General features: G+C 43.1%; 1 protein-coding gene across 1 annotated transcript in view; it reads left to right on the forward strand.

Moving 5' to 3' along the window:
* Positions 1–24,034, forward strand: part of LOC104510750 — a 39,320-nt gene extending 15,286 nt beyond the window's left edge. Inside the window, exons 5-11 of the mRNA XM_010153101.1 lie at positions 3,036–3,268; positions 4,671–4,756; positions 6,031–6,240; positions 10,709–10,917; positions 11,473–11,545; positions 16,112–16,229; positions 23,839–24,034. Of these exons, the coding sequence (XP_010151403.1) occupies positions 3,036–3,268; positions 4,671–4,756; positions 6,031–6,240; positions 10,709–10,917; positions 11,473–11,545; positions 16,112–16,229; positions 23,839–24,034 (1,125 nt within the window). The remainder of the gene's footprint in view (positions 1–3,035; positions 3,269–4,670; positions 4,757–6,030; positions 6,241–10,708; positions 10,918–11,472; positions 11,546–16,111; positions 16,230–23,838) is intronic.
* The last annotated feature ends 347 nt before the right edge of the window (positions 24,035–24,381 follow it).

Here is a 24,381-nt window from a genome sequence, read left to right on the forward strand (position 1 = left end):
TGTCAGCAGGATATTTTGCAGGCAGATTATTTCCTTCTGGATCTCAGCTTTCCACACAGTTGGAGATGTTTGGGCTCTGTCTCTCTCCTAGCAGGACAAAGGCATCTCCAACGTGCTGTGAGGTCCCAGAACCAGGCTCAGTCTGCTCTGGGAGGACAAGGGTGGTCAATCCCTCCTCTTAAACCTCTCCTCCATTTTGAGAGGGGCAGCAGTAAGTTCTCCTCTCCATCACTGCGCCGATATCTCCAGTCCTTAGCTCCACAGTCAGAGCTACCAGTAGAGCAGCTGTTTTTCTTTCTGTCTCTTTTGGTTCAAAAAAAAAACCCTCTCCAGTAGGGTACCTTGGCCATGGTGACCACCTAGCCAAGTGACCCATACTCTGCTAGGCAAGGAGCTCCAGTAAACAGCACTTTCCCGTGGCTGTTATCTTTTGTGTAGAGGCTGCTCCAGAAGCAAAGCTGGTTCAAGGAATTTCTTGGATTCCCTTTATAGGGAGCTGGAGCTCTTTCCAACTAAACATGGAAAAACTCACAGCAGTCTTAAAGCTGTGGAAACAAGAAGCTCAGATGGTGGCAGGGTTGCAGTATGAACTCCAAGGCAGTGATGCATTACCATGCAGATGCCTAGTACTAAGTATCTAGAAGAAATGAAAAACCATTGTGAAACCAGCACGAGTGTCCAACTAACCTTCATGACCTTCAGGTTCAGGACTTGATGAACTGGCACAATAGAAGTGCCTTCCAAATGGTGGCCTTGCACACACACGCAGTGCAAGGGCAAAAAAGGCATGTGGTGGATACACATCCCTCCTGGGATGACAGCTGTGAAGTTAAAAGGTGGTTTATCTGTATCAGAAGACAAGGAAGAAGGAGATAAGCTGTCAGCAGGTAGTACAGAAAGAGAGGTGAAATGAGAAGTCCAGCTAATATCCAAAGAGCTACACAACTCCATATGGACCTAATGAAGTCAATGCATAATAGTGAGAATCTTTTTCATTAGGGAGCCATACCATGGAGCAGTAGTAACATATGTTCAGAGATGGCCACATCTGCTTCTGAATATTTGCCCCCCACCTCCTCTGCCCAGGAAGGTTACAAGTCAGAAAGTAGTGATAAGTCACGATAATTACTTGAATTTGGCTTTGGCTCTTCTCTCTGGGGAATGAGATCTCTAATCTCTCTTCCTGATGGAATCCTCCCCCCAGCTTTCATCCTCTGACCCTTCCTGAAGTATACACATTGGACAAACTGGCTGACTTGCAACCTGATGTAAGATGCTCTTCCACAGTAGCAAAAACATTCCACCCCTCATACAGTCCAAGAGGAAACCAGGGCAAAATTTTCTTACTGGCCATGAAATGAAAAGATGAATCCCAGGAAACCAGATGTCCCAGTTTCTGCTACATTTATTATAAACCAGCATATATTTGGCCTTGGGGTCTTCTTTCATTATAGTGTAGTATCAAAAGGTGCCCTAAATCCATGCTCATGAATGCTTTTGGCAGAGCTTTTGTGCTATCAAGGGAAACCAGGGCAAAATTTTCTTACTGGCCATGAAATGAAAAGATGAATCCCAGGAAACCAGATGTCCCAGTTTCTGCTACATTTATTATAAACCAGCATATATTTGGCCTTGGGGTCTTCTTTCATTATAGTGTAGTATCAAAAGGTGCCCTAAATCCATGCTCATGAATGCTTTTGGCAGAGCTTTTGTGCTATCAAGCATCTGCAGTTAAGTGTGACTATCCAGGCTCTCAGGCTGGCTTAATTTCTTAATCACTAATAAGCTCACAATGACACCAGTTTGCACAATAGAGTAATTCAGAGCTTGAATGATCCACTTCCCTCTATTTCCTTGTCTGAATGACACACTCCCTGCTTCAGAAAGGCTCATGAAGTATGTTTGGGAACCATCAACCTCACTCCTGAAAACAAATTAGTTTTTCACATTCTGTTGCCATTTGTTATTGATGCTTTCCCTCGTACATCTCAGGGGATCGCTCATCACTCATTGTGCACAATGTCTCCAAACACAAAAGGGAAATCTGGACACAAGAAGTTGTGGTAGAAACAGTGAGTTCTGGAAAACATAATTGTTTCTCTTTTCACTCGAAATGCCAAGACTTGAAAGCATTTCTACTTGCCGAGATAGGTGGATGAGCCGTTGTTTCATTGCAACGCACACAGATGCAGTTAAATAGTCCCAGATGGAATCTGAAATATTCCGTAGCAGCCTCTTGGGCAGCGAGTGCATTAACTGCCACAGGAGAAGGCTGTAAAGGCTCCCATCTGGTCATCCATCAACACTTTTATACATTATCATCAGCAGCCTGCTTGGAGGGAAGGTGTGCCACATTTCTGAAAATCCAATTAGATGATAGCAGCCAGTTCTCTTTTATCCTCTCTGTTGCTGAGCCATCCAAAGCATTTTTTTAGATTAAAGAAACATCATTTTCCTTCATAGGAGCTGTGCTGCTTTATCTCTATCATGACCTATTCTTTTATGTGCTTTATAATTCTATTATTAATTGGGATTTCAATTATTTGCCTGCTACTGAAGTGGGACTCACTGGTTTGCAATTCCCAGGATCAGCCTTATGCCTCTTTTTCCCAGACTGATATAATTGCCACTCTTCAATTTGTTGATAGTTACTCTTTTGAGAAGAGATAACTTAGCACCTTAGCCACAGGGTTTGATGCCAGTCCTCTCCCTTACCCTGATGGTTCAATTCCCTTTGACTCTAGATAGACAGATGTTTCTGTTGTGACTCTCGATGCCGTAAGCTGGGATGAACCATCCTCTTTTATATTCTGATTTCCTTTGAGAGGTTCAGAGTTTTGGGCACCAGCGTTGCTGAAGAATAGTTTGCAAAGCGCGGAAAGCTCACGAGATCTCCAGAAGTAATTCTAGCAATGTTACCTTAAAAGAAGGGGTTTCCCTATGGTTTTGGTTTTATATAAAAGACATATTTATGGAAAGATTTTAAATTTTCAGGTAAATAATTAGTGTTTTCTCCAACATATTTTTTTTCCCAGACATTACATGCTGAGGACGAGCACTTTGATATAGTCTTTATTGATGCTGATCAAAGGAATGCTGTTAACTACTACAGCTTTGTCATGGATAACCACTTGCTGAGAATGGATGGAGTGATCTGTGTAGAGAATACACTCATGAAAGGACAAGTCTACCTGGAGAACATATCTGATGAAAATGTACTGGCTGTCAGAAAATTAAATACAGTGATTAATTCAGATCCTCGTGTTCAGCAGAAAAAAAAATGCAATTGGTTAAGGGGCTCATGGTACTGTATCTATGGATTTTGCAGAATACTCTTCAAAATGTTTCTTTTGTTGGTGCCATTATTCAGGGGACCTAAAGTGAACTCAAATTTGATTATAATTCACCTCACTTGAGCTCTGTGTATGAAGTTTTTATATTCAGAAACGGTCCCTACTCTCTGTCTACATCTTATACAGTGTTAAAGGCAAGATAAAAGTGGAACACTTAAGAGTGAATAATCAGCTCTACAGTACAACCAAGGAACCGCTGCTCGGCTTTGAAGGATCTGGAGGCTGTAGGGCATCACCAGCACAACGGGAGTCAACAAAGTCCTACTCTGTCAGGAGGGAAAAAAGATCGTAATAAGATGCATAAGCAATATGCTGGGGGGTTTAGAGGCAAAATTAGAAAAATATCCTCTAGGGCTTTAAAAGCAGATGTGAGTGATGCTACACCAGGGCAGTAGCCACCAGCCTGCAAAGCTTGCTGCCATGCCATGGCTGCAGTGGGGTGGTGGTGGGGAAACCACTGAGGATAGCTGGATCACTGCCTGCCCTTTTGCACTTTTGGGCCAGTGACATGGTGGGACAGGTGAGGTCTGCCACCTCCTTCCCAGGCACCACCTCCCATGGTCCCCCCACCATAGCTCGTGCTCAGGAGGTTTTGGTACATGCTTCATAGGCTTAAGGTCCTCGTCTATCTGCAGGTCAGACGCTGTCTAGAGGGGCCTCCTGCGATTCTGTATTTATTCTATCATTGACATACCAGTGGCAACAGCTTTTCTTTGCAGTAGAGGAAAAATTAATGACAATTTCCATGCCCTGAATCTTACTATTAGGTCTTCAGTGCATGTAGATAGCATGTTGTTTCCATATCTAATGATCTGATATTTTGATATTGGTGTTGACTCTCCAGCACTGAGTGCAGTTTTCACTGAAGTGTGACAATGGTGTCAGAGAAGATAGGTGGCAAAACCCACTGACCTTCATCTATGGGTTCCAGAACACGTTCTAGCAAATGCTAAAGAACACCAAAGTATTGCTATTACAGTTTGTTGAGCTCCAAGGATAGGGCTGGAATAGCCTCATGGCAGCATTAGCCAGGCAGTGGAATCCCAGAAACCTCAGCAGCTGGCACTGATTTAAAAAACAGAGAAATAAAATTGCATTTTTTCCTGGCATTTGTGGAAGCCCTGAATTTGGAGGAGGAATGTGAGTAGATACAAATGCCTGACATATTTGGGTTGGAAGGAATTTCAGCTAAAGAATAGGAGGTGAAAAACTGCCATGGCCTAAGGAAGGAAGGACTGTTCTTCATATCAGTGGAATTTGGGTGATGGGAAGCCAGGTACAAAGCAGTTGAGAACTGTGTGTGTACGCGTTATGTTTGCAGATAATTTTACCTGTGCAGTGTGGACTGAGCATCATTCGAAGGAACTCTACACCTCCAGATGCAGTGATTGAATCCAAGGTGTGTATTTCCTCTCTGTGAGCACTTCTGGGAAAATTTGGACTCTACTGAGGACAGTGACAAAATGATTTCCAGGGGTTTTGTGGTGAGAGCCCAGACTCATGTTCTTCTGTGCCGTGGTGCTGTGCAGCATGGACTTACCCTCTTAGCGCTTGGCATATGTTAGCCTCACTAGTCCAGGGGCTACACTAAAACTAGTAAGTGCTGATTCCTTGCAAAGTCTTTTGGATCAGCCATGCTGGTGCTGTGATAAATCCGTGGAGTGGCTGGCATGCTGCTTGCCGAATATCTGCTCGGTGCTCTCTGGTCCTTCACATGCAGGGAAGCGTGGGCAGACGGAGGTGGGGCCCAGCTGTAATAAACCAACACAGTCTTTCTGAAGTAGTGCTTTCTTTTTTTGCCCAAAGGCAGCATGTGATGCCCTCTGATGCTCTCTGAGCTGAATATTTTCATGGCCCTGGATTTTGCTTGTCCTGTGGAAAAGATGGTGCTTTTATCTTTTGCCATTTTATACAGTGGGCATCATCCAATTGTAATGAAATTCCCATCTGGAATCATAATGGCCTAACTCGGTAAATCCAGACCCAAACATCTTGATTGTTTTGCAGGTCCTGAGTGCTCCCAAAGCTACACCCACTGGCAATCCCTGGCATTTCAAACCCAATACTTTAAACATCTTGTATTTTCCATTTTGATTCCAGTCAGGGGGAAATGATGTATGGCAGCTGATCAGATGACAGCTTGGTTTAAGTTATTGGCTGATAGCTGTATTTTCACACCAGCCTTGTGAAGATGTTTTGATTGCACTCCACTTGAGCCAAATCCTGCCTTTGGAAACTTGTCCTTAGCCTCCATGTCTTCTTGGTACCAGCTAAGCCTGAGGGCAGGATTGGGCCCTTGGAGTGAAATAACTAGAAGACTTAATCAGTCATCTTCTAAGCCATTGTACCTGACCCATCTGTCATGGGAAGCCGGTCAGGAAATACCATACCCTGCTCTCATGTAAGTGGAGTGGTTGCCGCATGTTCCCAAACAACAGCCCTTCTGCTCCATTGTCTTACACCTTAGTGTTCCTATTGAGACTAATTTCTGTGGGGATAAGGGTGTTTTTTGGTTTGAACTACCCATACCTTTTGTATTAAATAATGGGCCACGAAGACATGGACTCCTGTTAGTGCTCCCACCTCATTCTCACAGGCAGAGCCCTTCATAGTTACCACGTTACTGAGATTTGAACCCAACTGTGCAATGTATATATGTTTTTGTTTTAGGAAGAAGTGGTGAGGGATGACGTCTTCTGGGGTTATAACAGGCGCCGCATCCTTGACCGGCTGCGTTTGGATGACAAGGTGGCCTATGTCACAGGCGGAGGGCAGGGAATTGGAAGAGCCTTTGCTCATGCATTGGGGGAAGCCGGTGCTAAAGTGGCTGTTGTGGATCTGGTCCTTGCAAAGGCAGAAACAGTGGCGTGTGAGCTCAGCCTCAAAGGTAAGCACGGGACTGACCTGCAGGTCCTGTTGTACACGACCGGTGATGAGTGTTGTAACAGGTTGCTTTCCTTCTTCAGACTTGGAACGTGTCCTCCCTCCCTGGCCCCTCTTCCATACCTAATGTCTGGACCATGCGCCAAAACACCAAACAGGTTAGAGGTATTGTCAGCCTAAATGGCTCATTGTGCCCTCAAAGTGAAGCCAAGCCATTTTTGGAACCTGCAGCTGTAGTTCTTTCAAACATGCAAGTTTAGATATAGGAACAAAATACTAATAGACATAATATCTAAAATCCCAAATAAGAGGTTAAATCCTCTACAAACCACTTCTATTTTAGCAGTAAAAACAGAAAATGTAACATAAAATTCAATTTTCCCCTGGAGTCATGCTAAACTGCAATTGCAAAGGGGAAAAGAAAACTGGAAATATAATTTTAATAAGAAGAGAAAGGAAGTGTTATTCATTTTATAGTTCCTTTTCTGAGATTACAACTGAGCCTTCTTCAAAGTTCAGTACTTCATTGCCTCTAAAGTTGGAGCTTTACCCAGGAAATTTTCACATTCCTGTTTGGATAAAATCACCAATATTTGTTTCCACTCTAACTTCACAAAGGGATTGGGCTATTGGAAACCATGTTCTCCAGCAAAATGGGCCCCTGAAGATGTACTTCTATCACCCAGTCTCAATCAGCCTCCTGAAGAGTGGTTCAGTTTTGGTTTTGATGCCATCCTGAGCCTCCACAGAGAACATCTTCAACAAAAATCTCAGTCTGTACGATCCCAGCTCCAGTAAGCAGGAGGCACTTTGCACTGACTATCAGTGTAATGGTTAAAGCTTTGATTGCAGGTTTGATCCCAGATAATGACCTAGAACCGAAAGTGTCCAGCTCCTATTACAAATTCTTGAGTCATCCATCCTTCCCTGAAGCTTTTCATTTTCTTATGCACTGAAGCCATATGGTCTTGGAACGAAGTAGCTGTGTCCTACCAGTTAACTCGCCTTTTGGACATGTTTTCACAGTGAGATCCTGCATATCAAGTAGAGCTATTCAGATAGAAATGGGCTACTTGATTGAGCCGAGAGACTTGGGATGCCAACAGCCTATTTGAAAACTAGCTTAACTTATCTCCAGGGCATTTTCAGTGGGAGTTTGATCATCCATCGTTCAGTGCCTGCCCTACATCTCTGCTCCTTAACCGGTGGGCTGTAAGCCCAGAGGAGGTGGAGGGTTGTTACAAAATGCAGTCAGAGAGGTCGTGAGGCATAGCAAATATTATTGCTGTCTAAAGTAAAGAAAATCTCACTTCTCAGTCTTTACACATCTTTATTCCTTGAGGTCAAATATTCTCTATCGACTTGACCAGTGCAGCTGGTCAGGGCACATCTATTCCATCTCATGACAGTTTTTGAGGTTTCAAATTTATTGTCATTCCTTGTTGGAAAAAACCACAAACTTTGTAATGCTTTTGTGAAAGGGAATTATATCCAAATGCCCGTTTTTGGAAAGGATCTGAAAAGGTCAGGTTTTCAATCCCTTTCTCTCCAGAGATAACTAGAGAGTCTAGCCTGGACCTCAGAAGCTTCCCCTTGAAAACTTTTGTTGAAATCAATCTGTTTCCATGAAACATTTTGTCTTCAAAGAAATAACATACTCCGTTGGAAATAAATTCTGACAAAAAAGTTCAGCTAGCTTTACTCTCATAATATTCACATGAGTAAATTGAAGCAATCGTAGTATTAATGCATATTTTTCTGGCTATAATAAGCACAAAGGAGCTGTGATTCCCCCCCCGGCCCCCTTTGGTTGTGGATCTCTAACTCAAAGTTGGAAACGCAAGTCATTCCCACACTGATACTTTTTCAAAACATTTTGCTTAGCTTTCTTAAACCCATATTACTTCTCATACCAAGGAGCCCTTTACTGTCTTTTGGGATGGTGCCATCATTTCAAGATGAGTTTTAAACATCAGAACCTCTGTGATCTCAGTTTTAGCTTTGTTAGACAGCTCGGGTGTATGTCCCTTGGCTACGGGGGTCTTTGTTTTTAGATCCTGTGTGAATATCTCTTTCAACAGTTGCTAATGGATCCTGACAGAAGAACCAAAAATGATGAAACATAACCAAAAAATCCTGAGGGTTACCTTCCACTACATACCCCTCTGTCTTCAGGGGGAATCACTGCCTGTACCTTAAGGGAAGGATTAGTCTGATGGGATTTTTAAAATGTGCATTTCCACTGTAAACTATGCAAATGCCTTCCCCACAATGTCACTTCTGATCTTCCTGTCTATATGCAATATATTACTTCCATTTATACTGAGAAACCAGAGATGAAGCCCGTGGCAGGGGGGGCATATAATATGTGCCCTGCACAAGGGCACCTTGTGCAGATTCGGCACATTGATGTCTCTCCAGGACAGAGGCATTGGGTTCCTCTCCTGCCTCTCTCATCACAAAACTGCCTCCGCGAGCATCACAAAACTAAACTGAGGACGGTAAAGATGCACTGGCACCCTCATGCATGTAGCAGTGTGGTCATGTGTTGGGTTTCTTACCTCTGGTTGGGACTGCAGATTGTGAGCGATTTTCCATAGTTCATTTTATTATTTTTAACAGATGGTTTGAGGGGACAGTGGAGAGACTAAGGTTTTTTTTTTTCTCCTTCTCTCAGGGTGCAGGGATATCAGCTGAATTGATTAAGGTCAAGTGTGGGACTCCGGTTTGAAGTGACCGTGCCTTCACTGTTTCTTCACTAGACACTCACGTGTGGCACCTTTTGTCTTGTTTTTATGAACTATCATATAAGATGAAGCCATAAATGGGGTGAGAGTTGGAGGGCAGGTGAAGAGCCTCGTTCTGTTACCATTAGTAACGCACTTGCACCCATTTTGTCTGTAAATTGAATAAGAAAGATTGCAGCAGCTCCCTGTGTGTTACATGTCTTGATAACAATTAGGAGCTACGGGGGCTGTCTGGCTATTTTTATTCTTTCAGCATATTTAGCATAAAACCTGAGATAAAATAAGAGGTCTTGTTTTGTGGGAGAACGTTCATATTTTTTTGCAGGTGGCTGTATTATGGGTCTGCCCTTTTCTCTGCCATGGAAAGCAAGGAGAACGTGGCATAGTGGAAGGCCAGAAGGGACATAAACTCCCTTGGCCTGGCATGGGGACCACCCCAGACCTTGGGGCGTGTGCTCTGGCAGGCTCCTGGAGGCACTGGATACAAAGAGGAACTTTTCCATCCAAAAGCCTCTTTCCTGTCATTTTCTTCCAATATCATTGGGCAATTATCGCTTTGCCCTGCTTTCATGGAACTTCCATCTCAAAGCTTCGCTCTGGGAGAGTCTTCTCCTATTCTTCTAGGATGGGTTTAAGGTTTCTTTCAATTTTAGGTTTTTTTAGAATGATCTAAAAGAGGGATGAATGGGGAATAAATTTTGTGTTTAAATAGAAGCAAAAAACCTTGCTTTACCAGCTGTCACTTCCTACCTGTGCACTGTTTGCTTGCAGACTGCTGATTAAGGTCCAACCCCAGTGGCTGCCTCTCTCCTTGGGAGTTAAGACCAATTCCACCCCAGCCCTTACTCGTGTAGCCTTGTTTGACTTTCAGGATGAGTACAATCCCACTGGCGTCAGGTGCCTGAGTAGAGTGCTTGTTTAGTTGAACAGTGAAGGTATCTGAAGATGCTTTTGATAGTCAGTTAAAGGAAGGTATTTATGGATCAGCACTGGTGGAAAACCCGATTCCTGGATTGTTCCAGGGAGAAAAGCACAACTTTTGCATGTTTCAAATCCAGTAAACCTCTTAAATTCTGAATGTTTGTGTTATTCTGGTAGTGTGATTTGCAGTAATACAGCCAGGCACCATGACTATCATGCCTGTGAACCTGCAGGTATTCCCAGTTAGCTCCCACCTAAAACTGGTTTGGTTTTGTCCGAGACTCCCACCTGTCTGGATGCTGTCGTTCATCCCCAGAGCACTTTTTGGACAAATGGGTTTGATTTCTGGGGCATTTTTGGGGAACTGGCATATAAACCCCATCTACATTCGAACAAACGAGGGAGTCGCGTGCTTTTTCTTGTTCCTGAGCTGTTGCCGTCCACCCACGCGTGATGATGCTCTGTGGAACTGCTCACGGCGGGGAAGCTGCAGTTGAGGGTTTGGACGGAAGATGGTGCAGTGTTCAAAGCTTCGTCCCGCCGGAGTGGCAAACTCGGCTCTCAGCCCCCGGTTTGCTGTTCGCCTCCAGCACGCAAACCTCGCGCCAGTCAGCCGCTTCCACAGCAGTGGTACCATAACAAACACCCGTTTTGCCATAATTTGTGGGGCAATCCATTAAGGTGGCACACATTGATAAAAATATACATATATATGTATTAATAAATAATCCTAAAATAGATTTATTTATTTTTTCTTTCTCTGTGAATTCCTGTACTGACGGCATCACCCTTATTTTAATGCAGGGATTAAAAGCTTTGCCCTCGCCGCAGATATAAGCAAACCCGAGGATGTGCAAAGGGTCGTGGATGCAATCGTAGCACGCTGGGGCACAATTCACATCGCATGCAACAATGCGGGAATCAATATGAACTCTGCAAGCGAAGACACTTCCCTGGAAGAATGGGACAAAACTTTTAATGTGAATTTACGAGGATTATTTTTGTGCTGCCAAGTAAGTGTGAAATGCTGTGCTGCTTTGTCTTGCAAAAGGGTAACAATTTTCTAAGCGTTTACTTCACCAAGATTTAATAACAATTTATTACCAACTATCACAATAAAATTGTTCCTAGTTTTGGTGGAGTTCAGGAGAGATTTGCTTTATATCACTCACAGATTTTGGTCAATATTTTCCAAAGCAGCTGGTACTCACTGGCTGCCCAAGCCCAGTCATTTAAGAATGGCTGAATTTTTTGGAGGGTGGTTATTTTGACACATCCTGAAAACCACAAAGCTTGGGGTGTGTGTGTGTGTGTGTGTGTGTGGGTTTCTTGGTTCCCAAGATTAGTGATTATTTTGAAAAAATATTACCAACAGTGAAGAGGGTCTGAAATGGCAATGGGATTTTTCCTGCATCAGCCATTTTTATACCAAGTTTTTATATCAAGTGCTTAAAAAAAATGTGTTAGCACATAAACTCTTCTGAAAACTGAAGACTAATTTATTATCATGTCATTATTAGCACAATCACAAAAAGGGTCACTGGTCTTTCCTTTAATTTCTGTCACAGGCTGCAGGCCGCATTATGCTGAATCAAGGATATGGGAAGATAATTAACACGGCATCTATGGCAAGTTTAATAGGTGAGTGATGAGAGCTAACAGTTGTGCTTCAGAATCCATATTTTAATTACTACCGATGCCATTTGAATCAATTAAACCTGTATTGGGAAGGAGTAAATCACTGACATTTTGTATTAGAGGAAATGTACTACAAAATTTTTATTGATATCATTTTTCAACATTTATCTGTCCTCTATGTTTTAGAGCACTTATTACTTCTAATAGAAGAGGTGGAGTTGCCTCCTCTGACTCCGATGGCCTGATGGCATGGGAGAGGTGCTGGTGCACTCCCCAGTAATTGCAGGCAGACGCGTTTGAGCACGGGAAGCTGTGCCCCCATGATGTTTACAAGCCACCTGAAAGCTTTTGCACTGGTTTCCACCCCGGTGTCCACGGGTTTTATTCCATTATTGTTGCCAACAGGTGTCTCCACCAACGCTGCTGAATCAGCAGTGTCATCAAAAGCGCCAATAAACTAGTGTAACATATGGAATGAAATCCCTACTGCTGAGCTAATCTGGAAGGCAGTTACATGCTGGTGAACTGAGGCCCATGTAACAAAAATTGATCAATTACACAAATTAAGCATAGCCCTTTAGGAATTTATTTTATTGGTCTGGACATCTGTTGCAGTATTGTCCAAATCCAAAAATCAAATGGTGCCTTGGGTTGCCAAGTTAGGCAAGAAAATCTAGTAGCTATAAAAGTACAACTGAAAACCCCTGTATTAATATCATGTCCATCTGCTGAATGTTACATAAATATGCAGTCTTTTTATTTTCCTTGGGAATAACATTTATTTTTACTGTGCCCAGTTTGACATTCTGTGACATTCTGCTCAGTTTATTGCACAGTAACTTTAAATGTTTCTTCAAAAATGCATTTATAATGTTGTTGTTAAGCTTTTCTTCAAGTGTCCTTACCAGCTGTTTTACTTATGCTTAAGCACCATCCCTCTGCCCCAGCTTTGTAGAGCTACAAAATCTCCCAAAGAAAAATAGTTTCATGAAGAATGTAAAGCTTTAAATTTCAAATGCCCCAGACTTTCATGCTCTGTGGGGCTCTGGTCTGGGCTTGGGCTGTCACCTTCCACATCACTCTTGCAAAGCCAAATTTACTGGGAGGTATTCCGCCCTTAAGAAGCTCTGAAAATTGGCACCAGCTGGGGGGCTGCTGCTTTGGTACACTGCTCCTGGCCTCGCTCTTGCAGCCCAGAAGTCCTCTCTGTTCCTTAGAGGCATTTCCCAGCTTCTCCATCGGGCTCTAACACAGCTTTTTGAGCCAGGAGGCAATGCCATTCCACCACAACATCCGTCCAACCCCAACCTGGGGTTGCACCTCCTTGCCTGGCACACCAAGCCCACTGAGAACTGCATGGGAATCCTAGTTGAGGACAGTATTGGTCCTGGAGCAGGAAAGTTGGAAAACAACCCTGAGCACAGCCAGGAAGGGTCATTGCAAGATGCATTTAAATGTCATGGAAATTCAATGCATGCTTGGCCGGAAGTTAAGATACCAAGAGATGCCTTTACCTTCTGAACCTGTTTGAATCTTGGCATTGAAAAAATCTAGTAGTTATAAAACTACGACTGAAAACCACGATGTTCATATCATGTCCATCTGCTGAATGTTAAATAAATATGTTGGTTGGTTGGTTATTTAAGTATGTTGGCCAACTGGCATAGTATGAAATGTTTCTAGAAATAGTTAGGGGATTTTTTTTTTGTAGGTTGAGTCCTTCCTTAGCAATAGAGGAAAACGAGGCGACTCTTAGCAGGATAGGGAGGTTTTTGTTTGTGATTTTTCCAGATACACTGCTCAGAATCAGTTTTAATTAATTGAAGATAAGCTGCATACATTTTGCATATGTGCATTTTGATTCTGGTATTTCACTGGAATTATTCCAGGCGTCTGCCTCAGCAGCGGCGACGAGGCTGCTGCGGCTCGGCGGTTTGCACAGGTGTAACTCAGATCTGTAATTTTTACGTTGAATATCTTTAGCTGGGAAGTGGTCTGGTCTTCTCTAGCTGCGTGCACCTCTCATTAACATTACATGGCTGCTTCAAGGTCAGGCTGGAAGCCTTATGCACCGAACGAGGTTGCAAAAACATGGTGTCAGGTGTTTAAAATGTAACACAGGTGATGTTGGCAGCATTTTTATCTGCTTTCCTCCCATCTTCTCCGTGTGAAACCGGAGCGAGTGTTCTCGCTTCCTAGAAGCCTCACAAATTCAGAATTTTTTGGTGACACTGCTGGAGGCATAGCTTTATTCACAAGCTCTAGTCCTGTTCTGTATGAATCTGAAGGGTTGCAGATTTGCTCTTCTGTCTATAAGAGACCACCTTAGGTAAGAGAAGAGGAGGCAGTGAGGGTGCTCAGCTGCAGAAAGCCCACCCAGTGCCAGAGCTTCACAATGCTCGTTGGCTTCTTCTTCCCACTGAAAGGGGCCAAGTGTCTCAAGAGATGGAAATTTCATCTTGAGTTACCTTCCTTAGGTATGCTTATGAAGACAAAAGCATTTAGGTGGAAAACCTTGTCTGAGCACCCACCCCAAATCAGAAAACTGATTCTGATAGCTTGCAGCAACTTGCTGTTCTTACCCACGTACATTAGAGGTGCAGAGCTGGTGCCAAAACCCTTCTCCTCTTAGCAAACGCCGAATGATTTATCACAAATAGACATGTTTGGAAAGTTTAGCAAAGAACTCCTTTTGGCAGGTTACAAGGTTAACTACCGAAGTTGTATGTAACTTGGAGCTGATGCATGGCAATTAATCAAGAAATCACATTCCACATCTTTTTGAGAGCCCACACAGCGCTCTGCGTCTGGGGGGCAACAGGCACACAGAGAGGGCAAAGCGGGTCTGCTGGTCGAAATGTGAATTACTTCATATTGAACAGAAAATGAGCGCGAGCCAACCTGGTGGCAGGGGGGGCGTGGGGTGGTGCAGACAGAGGGGACGCGTGGTGTGAGATACTCTTTGTAGCAAGCGAAAGGGCTCCGAATTCTAAGCAAACATTCAGCATATGCAGAAAAAGAGAAACACTGATTTTTGCTCCCATAATGTGTGCGCTTTAGATCTGTTCACAAACAGCTTTGTTCAAGGCAAAGGTTCTTATTCACATGCTCAGTAATTTGCAAGCAGGGCTTTTGGCTCTTTCAGAGTTTGGATAAATCAATGTGTTATCAACTTTTCACCCTTTAAACTGACTTACTCAAACCCAATAGCTTTGGTTAATAAAAGCAATAGTGGATGTGTTGGGATGCTATGGATGGGAGTAATCTAAAACTCAGGCACCATCTTAACTTAGTAAATTAAGACAAATTTAATGGCATCTACCAGTGCTTTTATCAAAATGCTGTGGGATTTGCCTGCTGTACCTTACACAAACACAGCGATTCACCTGCTGCCAGGGTTGAGCATTACCTAACCCCGCAGGCTACGATCGCTTGCCTTTGTGATTACTGGTATTTAGCACTGATATTCCCCACGCTTCTTCCACGAAAGAGTCAGCAACTCCGTGATGCTTGGTATCGATACGGTGCTAATTATGGATCAGTGCCTGGCACTGGGTCTGTTTAATGAAGTCATAATGGCAGCCAGAAAAATCCAAAGAAAGACACTTTGTGGGTGTAAATCCCAACAGCTGGACTGACTTGCTTTGACTCCCATGGGTTTAAAGCACTTTACATCCTCTGGGGATTTGTCCTTAAGTAGCTTTCCTGGGAATACTGCGAGTGCGAGAGCTGGTGGAGGGGCAGAGCCACCCAAGCACACAGCACTAACAAGCTTGAACATTGTAATTAGCAAGCCGATCATTTTCCCTCTCTGACTGACATGTGACATCTCTGAAACATTTTCAAAAGCTTCAGATTTTGAAAGTGGTGGGTGTTCTGAATTTTTGGGATGCACCTGTGCTCACATCCACACAAACACTGGTTAGATAATATGAAGTGTTTGCTTCAGACTATGGATAATTTCAAAATTAAGAATAATTTGTTCCAAGAACTATGTATAATATATGTTACATTAAATCTATTATGCACTTATAGTACATTAAAATATATTATGGTATGTTATATTATGATAAATTACCTTATGGCATACTATATTATGTTATATAATATTTTATCATATCATAGATCACATTATATCATATTATATCATAATTTTTTTTTTCCTTTGTATTACAAGTATTTTGTATATAAACATACATATGTGTATAATATATGAATGTGCATGTGTGTGTACGATTATTTATCTTTCCTGGGAGTAGTCAAATATTGCATATGTAGGTTTCATATATTGGTTTTGGCTTTGCCCAAATACAGAAGCGTTTAATTTTTTTTTTCCTTTATTTTTGTCTCCATTTTTTTCAGTAGCCCAGCTGCTGAGGCAAAAATCTTAGATGGCAAAATACACATTTAGAATTTTCTGTTGTGGGTGGCTAAATTCTTGTTGCTCCCTGCCTAGTATCAGGGAAAATGGCACATAGTTCATCTGAATTCAGAAAATTGTATGTGTAGTGCCCAACATATCTTAATTTGAGGAGAACAAATAATTTCCTATTTTTGAACCCCCTCTAGTCCCACACCCGCAGAAGCAGTTGGCGTACAACGTCTCGAAAGCCGGGGTCGTAAAATTAACACAGACGTTAGGAACCGAGTGGGTTGACAGAGGAGTAAAAGTCAACTGCATCTCCCCGTAAGTAAAATGTAGTCTCATTTTGAAAGTACAAAGAGGATGGAATGTTCTAAAACGCTCAAATGAACAGTATCTCAGCAAATAAAGTTTCTAATTAGCAGGTGGATTGCATCCCCTTTTATGTTGTCTTTTCTTTAACAAAGGTTTAAATACTTAGAACCAAGCCTGCTCTGTTGCTGTGTATACTCAAGGATTTAAGAAGAGGTTTTAGCATTTGATAATAGGTTTTCCAATAACGTGAAGGGTAGTTTTTAGCATTTCTCTTCCAGATGAAATATTTCCTTAGTCTGTCCAAGCCTTCTGCGGTTAAAGAAAAGGCTTTTGACACTTAATAGACAATACTTCTTTCCCCTTTTTGCTTGAGACAAATATATAGGCACTTTAAAAGCCACATAGTACTGCTGTAATTGAGATACTGTTCAGCTCTGACAATCACAGGAGGCCAGGTGTAATTTTGTAAATATATATATATATTTATCACAAATTACATTTTCCTTATTTTTAGAGGCTTAAAGCTGTGTGTTTCATTTAATGGTATTTATTCACAAAGAAAAAGTTTTCTTGCTACGTACATTTTTTTCTCTCCCTGTTTCTCACATACATGTCCAGTGCAGACATTTTACTAAACAATTAACAGTGCATGATAGTGCTGAGCAGAAACCCAAGTGGATAGCGTTAATTGGAAGCGGTCAAATTCCATAGACTATTGAAGTCAATCAGAGTTAAGTAAGAAGGGCAGGATTTTAACCCAGGAGTTAAATTGTAGTAATGAAGATATAATGTACATCAAATTAGGAAAAACAAATTGCATATTTTAATCCACAAAGAGAGGTAAAAAAAATACAATCAGAGCTCAGTGGCAAGTGCCTCTGTTTTTACTGTCGATCTGCTCTCCACTTCCTTGCGCTAGCTGTCTTCCTTATGATTATTTATTACTAATTATACCAGTGACTCCAGCCGCTGCTCTATGTGATCCACAGATTCTTTAAACAGTGTTTTACTTTGTAATGGAATTTTCTTCATGCCAATGCTAGCAGCACTGCAGTAGTGCTCTCACAACCAGTGCTAATGAATTTACACCGGCTTTCAGGAGCCAGGGGAGATGATGGGAATCAGGGATGCTCAGCAGGACCTGGCTGGAATTATCTGAAAACACATGGGTAATCTTTACCAACAGAGGTGGGATAGTAGTGCCTCATTCACAGCAATCATGGATTAGGAGACTCTTAGATGAGGAATTGCCCATTTCTAGAGGGTTTACATAAACTTAAAAAATATCCACCAAACGATCACAACTCATTGTTTTGTGTAAGTTGGAAACATACACTCATATTTGAAGAACTTAGGTTTCAGGAGGCAGTTATCAGAGCATGGAGAAAAACACTTCTCTTTTTCTGCTTTTCAAGCCAAAACAGAGCGGTATTTTGATCATCCATACCTGTCTAAAACTCTAGGTCTGAGCTCAAAATCCTGTAACAGGTAGGGCAAGAGTTCTCTGTGGAGGAATAGCCAGAAATAGAGAATAGCCAGGCACACAGAGGACAAGTGTTTCTGCTGCCTTGCAGATGCCCTGTTCTGGACAGAGCAGTGTCCCCTAACGCAGCTGGGGACCAGGCAGAGCTCTCCTCGTTGCTGTTCAAAGCTTTGGCTGAGCCCCTTGTGCTCGGGTGACCCAGGGAGCTCTGGCTAGTGGCTCAGAGGAAGAAGCCTACAGTGGTTTGTACAGTTCAGATCCCTTCCCACCAGAAGTGGAAGCCACATATTCTTGAGTGAATAAATATTCACATTTACCCTTCTGCCTATATAGAATGATAGAATTTTTTAAGTTGGAGAAGTTCCTTAAGATCATCAAGACCAAACATTAACCTATCAATGCCAAGTTCACCACTAAACCATGTCCCTGAGCACCACATGTACATGTGTCTTAAATCCCTTCAGGGATGGTGACTCAACAACCTCCCTGGGCAGCTCATTCCAATGCCTGACAGGCCTTCCAGTGAAGAAATGTTTCCTAATATCCAATCTAAACCTCCCCTGATGCAACCTGAGGCTGTTTCCTCTTGTCCTATCCCTTCTTACTTGGGAGAAGAGACCAACCCCCACCTCTCTGCACCCTCCTTTCAGGCAGCTGTAGAGAGCAATAAGGTCTCCCCTGAGCCTCCTCTTCTCCAGGCTGAACACCCCCAGCTCCCTCAGCTGCTCCTCACAGAACTTGTGCTCCAGACCCTTCCCCAGCTCCGTTCCCTTCTCTGGGCACGCTCCAGCACCTCAAAGTCTGTTGTGAAGTGAAGGGCCCAAAACTGAACACAGTATTCAAGGTGCAGCCTCAGCAGTGCCCCGTACAGTGGGATGATCCTTGCCCTCGTCCTGTTGGCCACACTCTTCCTGATGCTGGCCAGGATGCCATTGGCCTTCTTGGCCACCTGGGCACACTGCTGGCTCATATTCCGCTGGTGTCAACCGACATCCCCAGGTCCTTTTCTGCCGGCCAGCTTTCCAGCCCCTTGTCCCCAGGCATGTAGTGTTACAAGGGGTTGTTGTGACCCAAGTGCAGGACCCAGCATTTGACCTCGAACCTCCTACAGTTGGCCTTGGCAAACTTGGCATATGAGGTATGAACCTGCATTTCAGCACAGAGTTGGACTCATCCTTGGAACCATGGAACCCACTGGTCTCATGTCTCTTGACATGACTTTCAACCCACTTGAGCTTGGTACCCAACACCAGGCAGCAGCCTCAGTGTAACAGCACATCTGCTGATGCAACCAGAGTACTCTGCAGGGTTGAAAAATGTCATAAATGCACAAGTGTTTCTGAGCATGGATGTCCAGTCTAGCATGTAGCCATCCCCCAGAGGAGGGGATTTTGAGGAGTGTGAGGAGCACAGATGTAGATATAGGGAAAAATGGTACCCAAGATAATCTCTGGATAAGTATAATATGTAAGTGTGCCCTTAAGTTCTTTGCCCTTCCCACTCACAGTTGCATTAATGTTTTGGGGCACTCTCAGCTTACCTCTGGCTGAAGTGCCATTAATTCACCATTCAAACCTTTTCGCCTTTTTTCCCTTTTCCTATCTGGTCACTTTTTATCAACTTAATTTCTTAATGAGTGCATAAAACTTATGCAGAGCAATGCATAAAAGTTATCAATGCATAAAATGTTATAGCAGAGCCCTTAGGATAATTTATTGCATTTATAAAATTGAAGATTCAGGCTTCTTTTGCTGGCCAGGCAAGCCTCATGCCTGTTCAGAGAAGGTGGCCGAGATTCCCTGGATGCTTTGCTGACTTTGCCAGTTGCTCCATGCAGCAGCAAGCATTCCCGTGTGTCGTGGAAACTGTGCTCAGCCCTTATGCCACCAAGTGCCTTGTAACCTGGTGCACAGCTGATGCCGTGCAAAATGAAGAAGGTGCTGGAGTCTTCCCAGAAGAGATGTGAGAGTCAGGCTGCAGAGGGGACCTGGGTGTGAACAGGGACCTTTACAGGGCACTGCCTGGCAGCTGATGCCCGGCTGCCCACGATGTGTTTTAGTCCCTTTCCTGGTAACCACACAAGTGATGTGTGTTGGGTGTGATGGAGCAGGGGACTTTTGAGGGTCTTTGTTTTTTGTCACATACAGCATCGGAATGCTTCATTTTTGCAGGCATTGCACTGAATCAGTGTCTTTTTTTTTTGTCTAATTTCACCTTCCTGCTTGATTTGGAAAGCCATATATGATGGCCTTTAGGATGGGCAGCTGGACGCTGATCTTGAGCTCACAGCCATAGCTGCAGCCAGGCCAGCTTGTTGGGGATCTCATGAAACTCAGCAGTCCCAGAGGATGAACCATATTCTCCACTGGTGGGCTGCAGTGATTTGGGGTTGATCTGTGATGGGCAAAGAGGCTTCATCCCCTGCGTGCCTGCCTTGCTCCCCTGGGCTGGTACGGAGGTGGCCCTACGCTGCCATACTAGGCTTTTAGCCCAGCGGGTACAAGGAGTCAGAAAGCAGGTAGGGCAGGATAACTGCAGGTTTTGGGTGTACCCCATCGTGGGGGAAGGAGAGGCAGAGATGGCAGGAGAAGGAGCACACTGGTATCACCTGAAGATGTCCCAATTAAGCAGCATTACTGTCCCCGTGAAGCAGCAGTTGTTGCTGCTAAGTATCTTTGGACTTAAATCTAATTCCTTGGGAGATGTCCCAATTAAGTGGATCTCTTGATTAAACACTTCCTGATTAAGTGGAGTGTACTTAACTCATTCAAATTAATAACTCATCTGAAAGAAATCAAGTTACACACAGATGGAATCTTTTTTTGCTCTCATTTGGGGATTGAGCACACGTAACAATTCCAGTTAAGTATCTGGTAAGTGATATTTTTCCTAATGTGTCTCTCGAAGTGGAAATGTTTTAGGCAATTGGGGTGGGCTGTGGTTTTTTTTTTTTTTGCTTTGTTTTGCTTTTTTTTTTCTTAATGTCTCAAATTGTCCGGTGTATCAATAATGAAATATTGATGTTCATATCTAACATTAAGGAACCAGCAGTTTGATATTACATTGACATGCAACAGAAAGTACTGATAGGCTCAGCACTGCATACGAGATGAGGTAGGGAATTAATGCATTGGCAGTTGTCTTTGCTGGAACTGGTTAGAAGCCAACTAAAATCTGCCTAAAAGGGTTCGACAACATTAAATTGCCCAACTTGGCACCAAAGCTTTCCCAGAAGATGTGTAGTATCAATGACATGCCTAATATTTATAGTGCCATCAGTATGTGTGTTTGCAACTTTTAAGTTTTGCGCTATATCTTTTTTTGTTTCTATAACAAAAATTTGTAAGTTTTGTTACACTCCTAAATTTTTGCTACTTGAAGTGAACCTAAGGACATGTCCAGTGAGAGGCACAGCACTGTGACTTATAGGTTGCAGTGATCAGAGCAAAGATCATTTTTCCGAACAGATTGAAAAATGCCCTCTTTTTAGCAAGATCTATTGCGCTGGAGTCCTGTGTGTCATATTCCTCAATCTGCATTCCTTTGGGGTTAAAACATATATGTAAATTAAAAAACAAACAAACAAAAAAAAAACCCAACAAAATTAAAAATCACATGGATCTTATTCTGGTCTCTGATAGTGTAAAGCCAGAGTGATTAAGTTGATGGTTTTGTAAGCATGGTGAGAGGGATGTAAGGGAAAGGAGTCCAGTGTATTTCACGTCTGCTGCTCAAACCACAGCCTTCTCTGAAGAAAACCAGTTCTCGAGGAGTGGGGAGAGCGAGGAGCTGTTCTTGCAGGAAATAAGTAAATCGTCTGCAGTCCTATACTGGGATGTGTTTGATTTTATTACGTTGCCAGAGCTTAAGTGAGCTGCTTCGCTCAGTGTTTCTGAACTGCTCTGGTGTTTATTGACAATTACAATAAAAAATAAAGCTGATCTTTAAATCCTGCCCGATTAGTGAAAACAGAAATGTTTTGGGGAAAGTCTGAATTAGTTCCACTTTGTAACAGAATAAATAGCAGATTTCAGCCTTTATTTAAAACAAAAGGTAAATCTCATACCCAGAATCCAGTGTGTCTCAAAAAAATTATTTCCTTGGAAGTATAAATTGGGATGCCGATGAAGTTTCAGAACAAAACGTGTATTTTTATACTTTGTTCATTTCATATTTATCACTAGCTTGTTTGCTAATTTTCATTTGCAAGAGGCAATTCTTCCAGCTAACTGGCTGCCTCAATGGGCCACTGATTTCTTTGAAGTGACAGTCTGTAAATATGCATAAAAAAGAGATGCAATTAGCGTGTGTGTGGTTCAGTGCAGCCTGATTTCATTGGCAAGTTTACCCACAGTGTTGATAAGCTACATTATCTAGAAAATTGGCCGCTGAAAAACAGCACCTCTGATTGCCAGCAAAGGTTCCAGATAACAGGGTGCTGAAGAGAAATATAATTGAGGTTGAATATGTTAACCAAGGTGTCACATGCTCCTTAGAAGCGCTAATTTATCAGCATGTTGGAATTTTTATTAACATTTGGAATGCATTTCTACCACACTAATGAAGTGGAATTGGCAGTTCAGGTTTTAGTTATTGTCATTTCTGAGAAGTTAAATGTAATTTCTCGTTAGACACAGTTATGTAAATATATTTGTTCAGGGGCTGAAAAAATTATACATTTCGCAAAATACAAATATGTTGTTAAGGAGGAGTATGACAAATCAGTCGTAGTTAAAGTCATAAAAGCCAGCCAAATGTTCGCCCTGCATTGTGCTTTCTGGAGCATCACTCATTTTTAGGGCATCTGAAGAAAATGAACTTAGCAGAGTTTTAATAAATGGTGTAGTCACTCATTAATGTAAAAGAGGCAAGACAGATAAATGCGGTGTGATTTGTTGGTGTATTGGTTTACAGGGAATCGCACTGGGTGTGCTGTGCTTGTCTTTGCCTCTCCTTTTTTGTGTGGAAAGGGTCTCTTGCCCACAAAGGTACTGACTTTTGTTTCTCCCGTTTTATGACATATGGGAATTCGGGCTGTTTTCAGTTTCTGGGCTGTACACAAACACGCTGTGTGACATTATGTTGCAAAGCGATGAGAAGAGAAATCGGTAGAAGGACGACAGTTCCCAAGAGCTGTGACAGACGTGGTTCAAGGCGCTTTCAGCTCCCATGCCATGCTTGTTTTCTACAAGAAAAATTGAACTGGTCATTACAAAGAGTAATCTAAAAGTAAGGGGATACTACTAGCTAAGAAGATAGTATGGGTGTATTCACTTTAAAGAAAACCTCTAAGCCTGCCCATCAGCAGCAAAACATGAGTCGGCCGTGTGTGCTGTCAGCCCAGAAAGCCAGCTGTATCCTGGGCTGTACCCAGAGAAGTGTGGCCAACAGGGTGAGGGAGGGGATTCTCCACCTCTACTCTGCTCTCGTGAGACCCCACCTTGCAGTTCTGTGTCCAGCTCTGGGGCACCCAACATAAGAAGAATATTGACCAGTTGGAGCGAGTCCAGAGGAGGTCACAAAGATTATCAAAGGGCTGGAGCACCTCTGCTATGGGGACAGGCTGGGAGAGTTGGGGGTGTTCAGCCTGGAGAAGAGAAGGCTCTGTGGGAGACCTTAGAGCACCTTTCAGTACCTGAAGGGGCTACAAGGAAGCTGGGGCAGACTTATTACAAGGGCCTGTAGTGACAGGACAAGGGGTAACGGGGTTAAATTGAAAGTGGGGAGGTTTAGATCAGATATCAGGAAGAAATGCTTGTCAGAGACGGTGGTAAGGCACTGGAACAGGTTGCCTACAGAAGCTGTGGATGCCCCATCCCTGGAAGTGTCCAAGGCCAGGCTGGATGAGGCTTGGAGCAACCTGGTCTAGTGCAAGGTGTCCCTGCCCATGGCAGGGGTGTTGGAACTAGATAATCTTTAAGGTCCCTTCAACACCAAACTATCCTGTGATTCTATGGAAGAAGTGCTACCGAAGTTTCCATCATGACTTCAGAAGCAGAGCAGGTCTGACTTGCACATCTCCTCTGTGCCATGGTTTTCCTCCTGAATGGTTTTCCTCCTCGAAAACCTGTAAGTGCTGCCTTTCCTTCTGGGGAAAAGCCATGCCTAAACTCTTGGTGTGTGTGCTTGTTGCAGGGGCATCGTCGATACGCCGCTCATCCGCTCCAAGGACCTGCGGCCGCTGGTGCGGCGCTGGCTGGCGGACATCCCTGCCGGGAAGCTGGCTCAGGTGACCGACCTGCAGGCTGCAGTCGTCTATTTGGCCTCTGAAGCCTCAGACTACATGACGGGCCATAATTTGGTCATTGAGGGTGGCCAGAGCCTGTGGTAAAGGAGGTTTCTCCAGCCTCCCCTAAGTGCATACTTCAGTTTGGAAAGTGCGTATTAGAGTTAGCTTAGTCCCAGTTTTGGCCTCTGTGGCTAAGTGGCCAGCTAATATGAAATGATTGTTTTCTTCTTTCTGGGTGTTGCTTTGGAGACTCATATGATGCCCAAAAAAAAAAAAAATTAATCCTTCATTTTCAACATTTTCTTTTTTTTCACTATGCATTCAGATTTCTGTTAAATTACTATTTAATGATATAAAAGGCACATTTAATGCAGTGAAATTTGGCTATTATTTAGTTTAACAGGGGGCATTTTTACAGCAATCAATATTAGCTGGTCTGTGCAGTATAT

The sequence above is a fragment of the Eurypyga helias genome, unplaced genomic scaffold (genome assembly GCF_000690775.1).
Source record: "Eurypyga helias isolate BGI_N326 unplaced genomic scaffold, ASM69077v1 scaffold9426, whole genome shotgun sequence".
NCBI lineage: Eukaryota > Metazoa > Chordata > Aves > Eurypygiformes > Eurypygidae > Eurypyga > Eurypyga helias.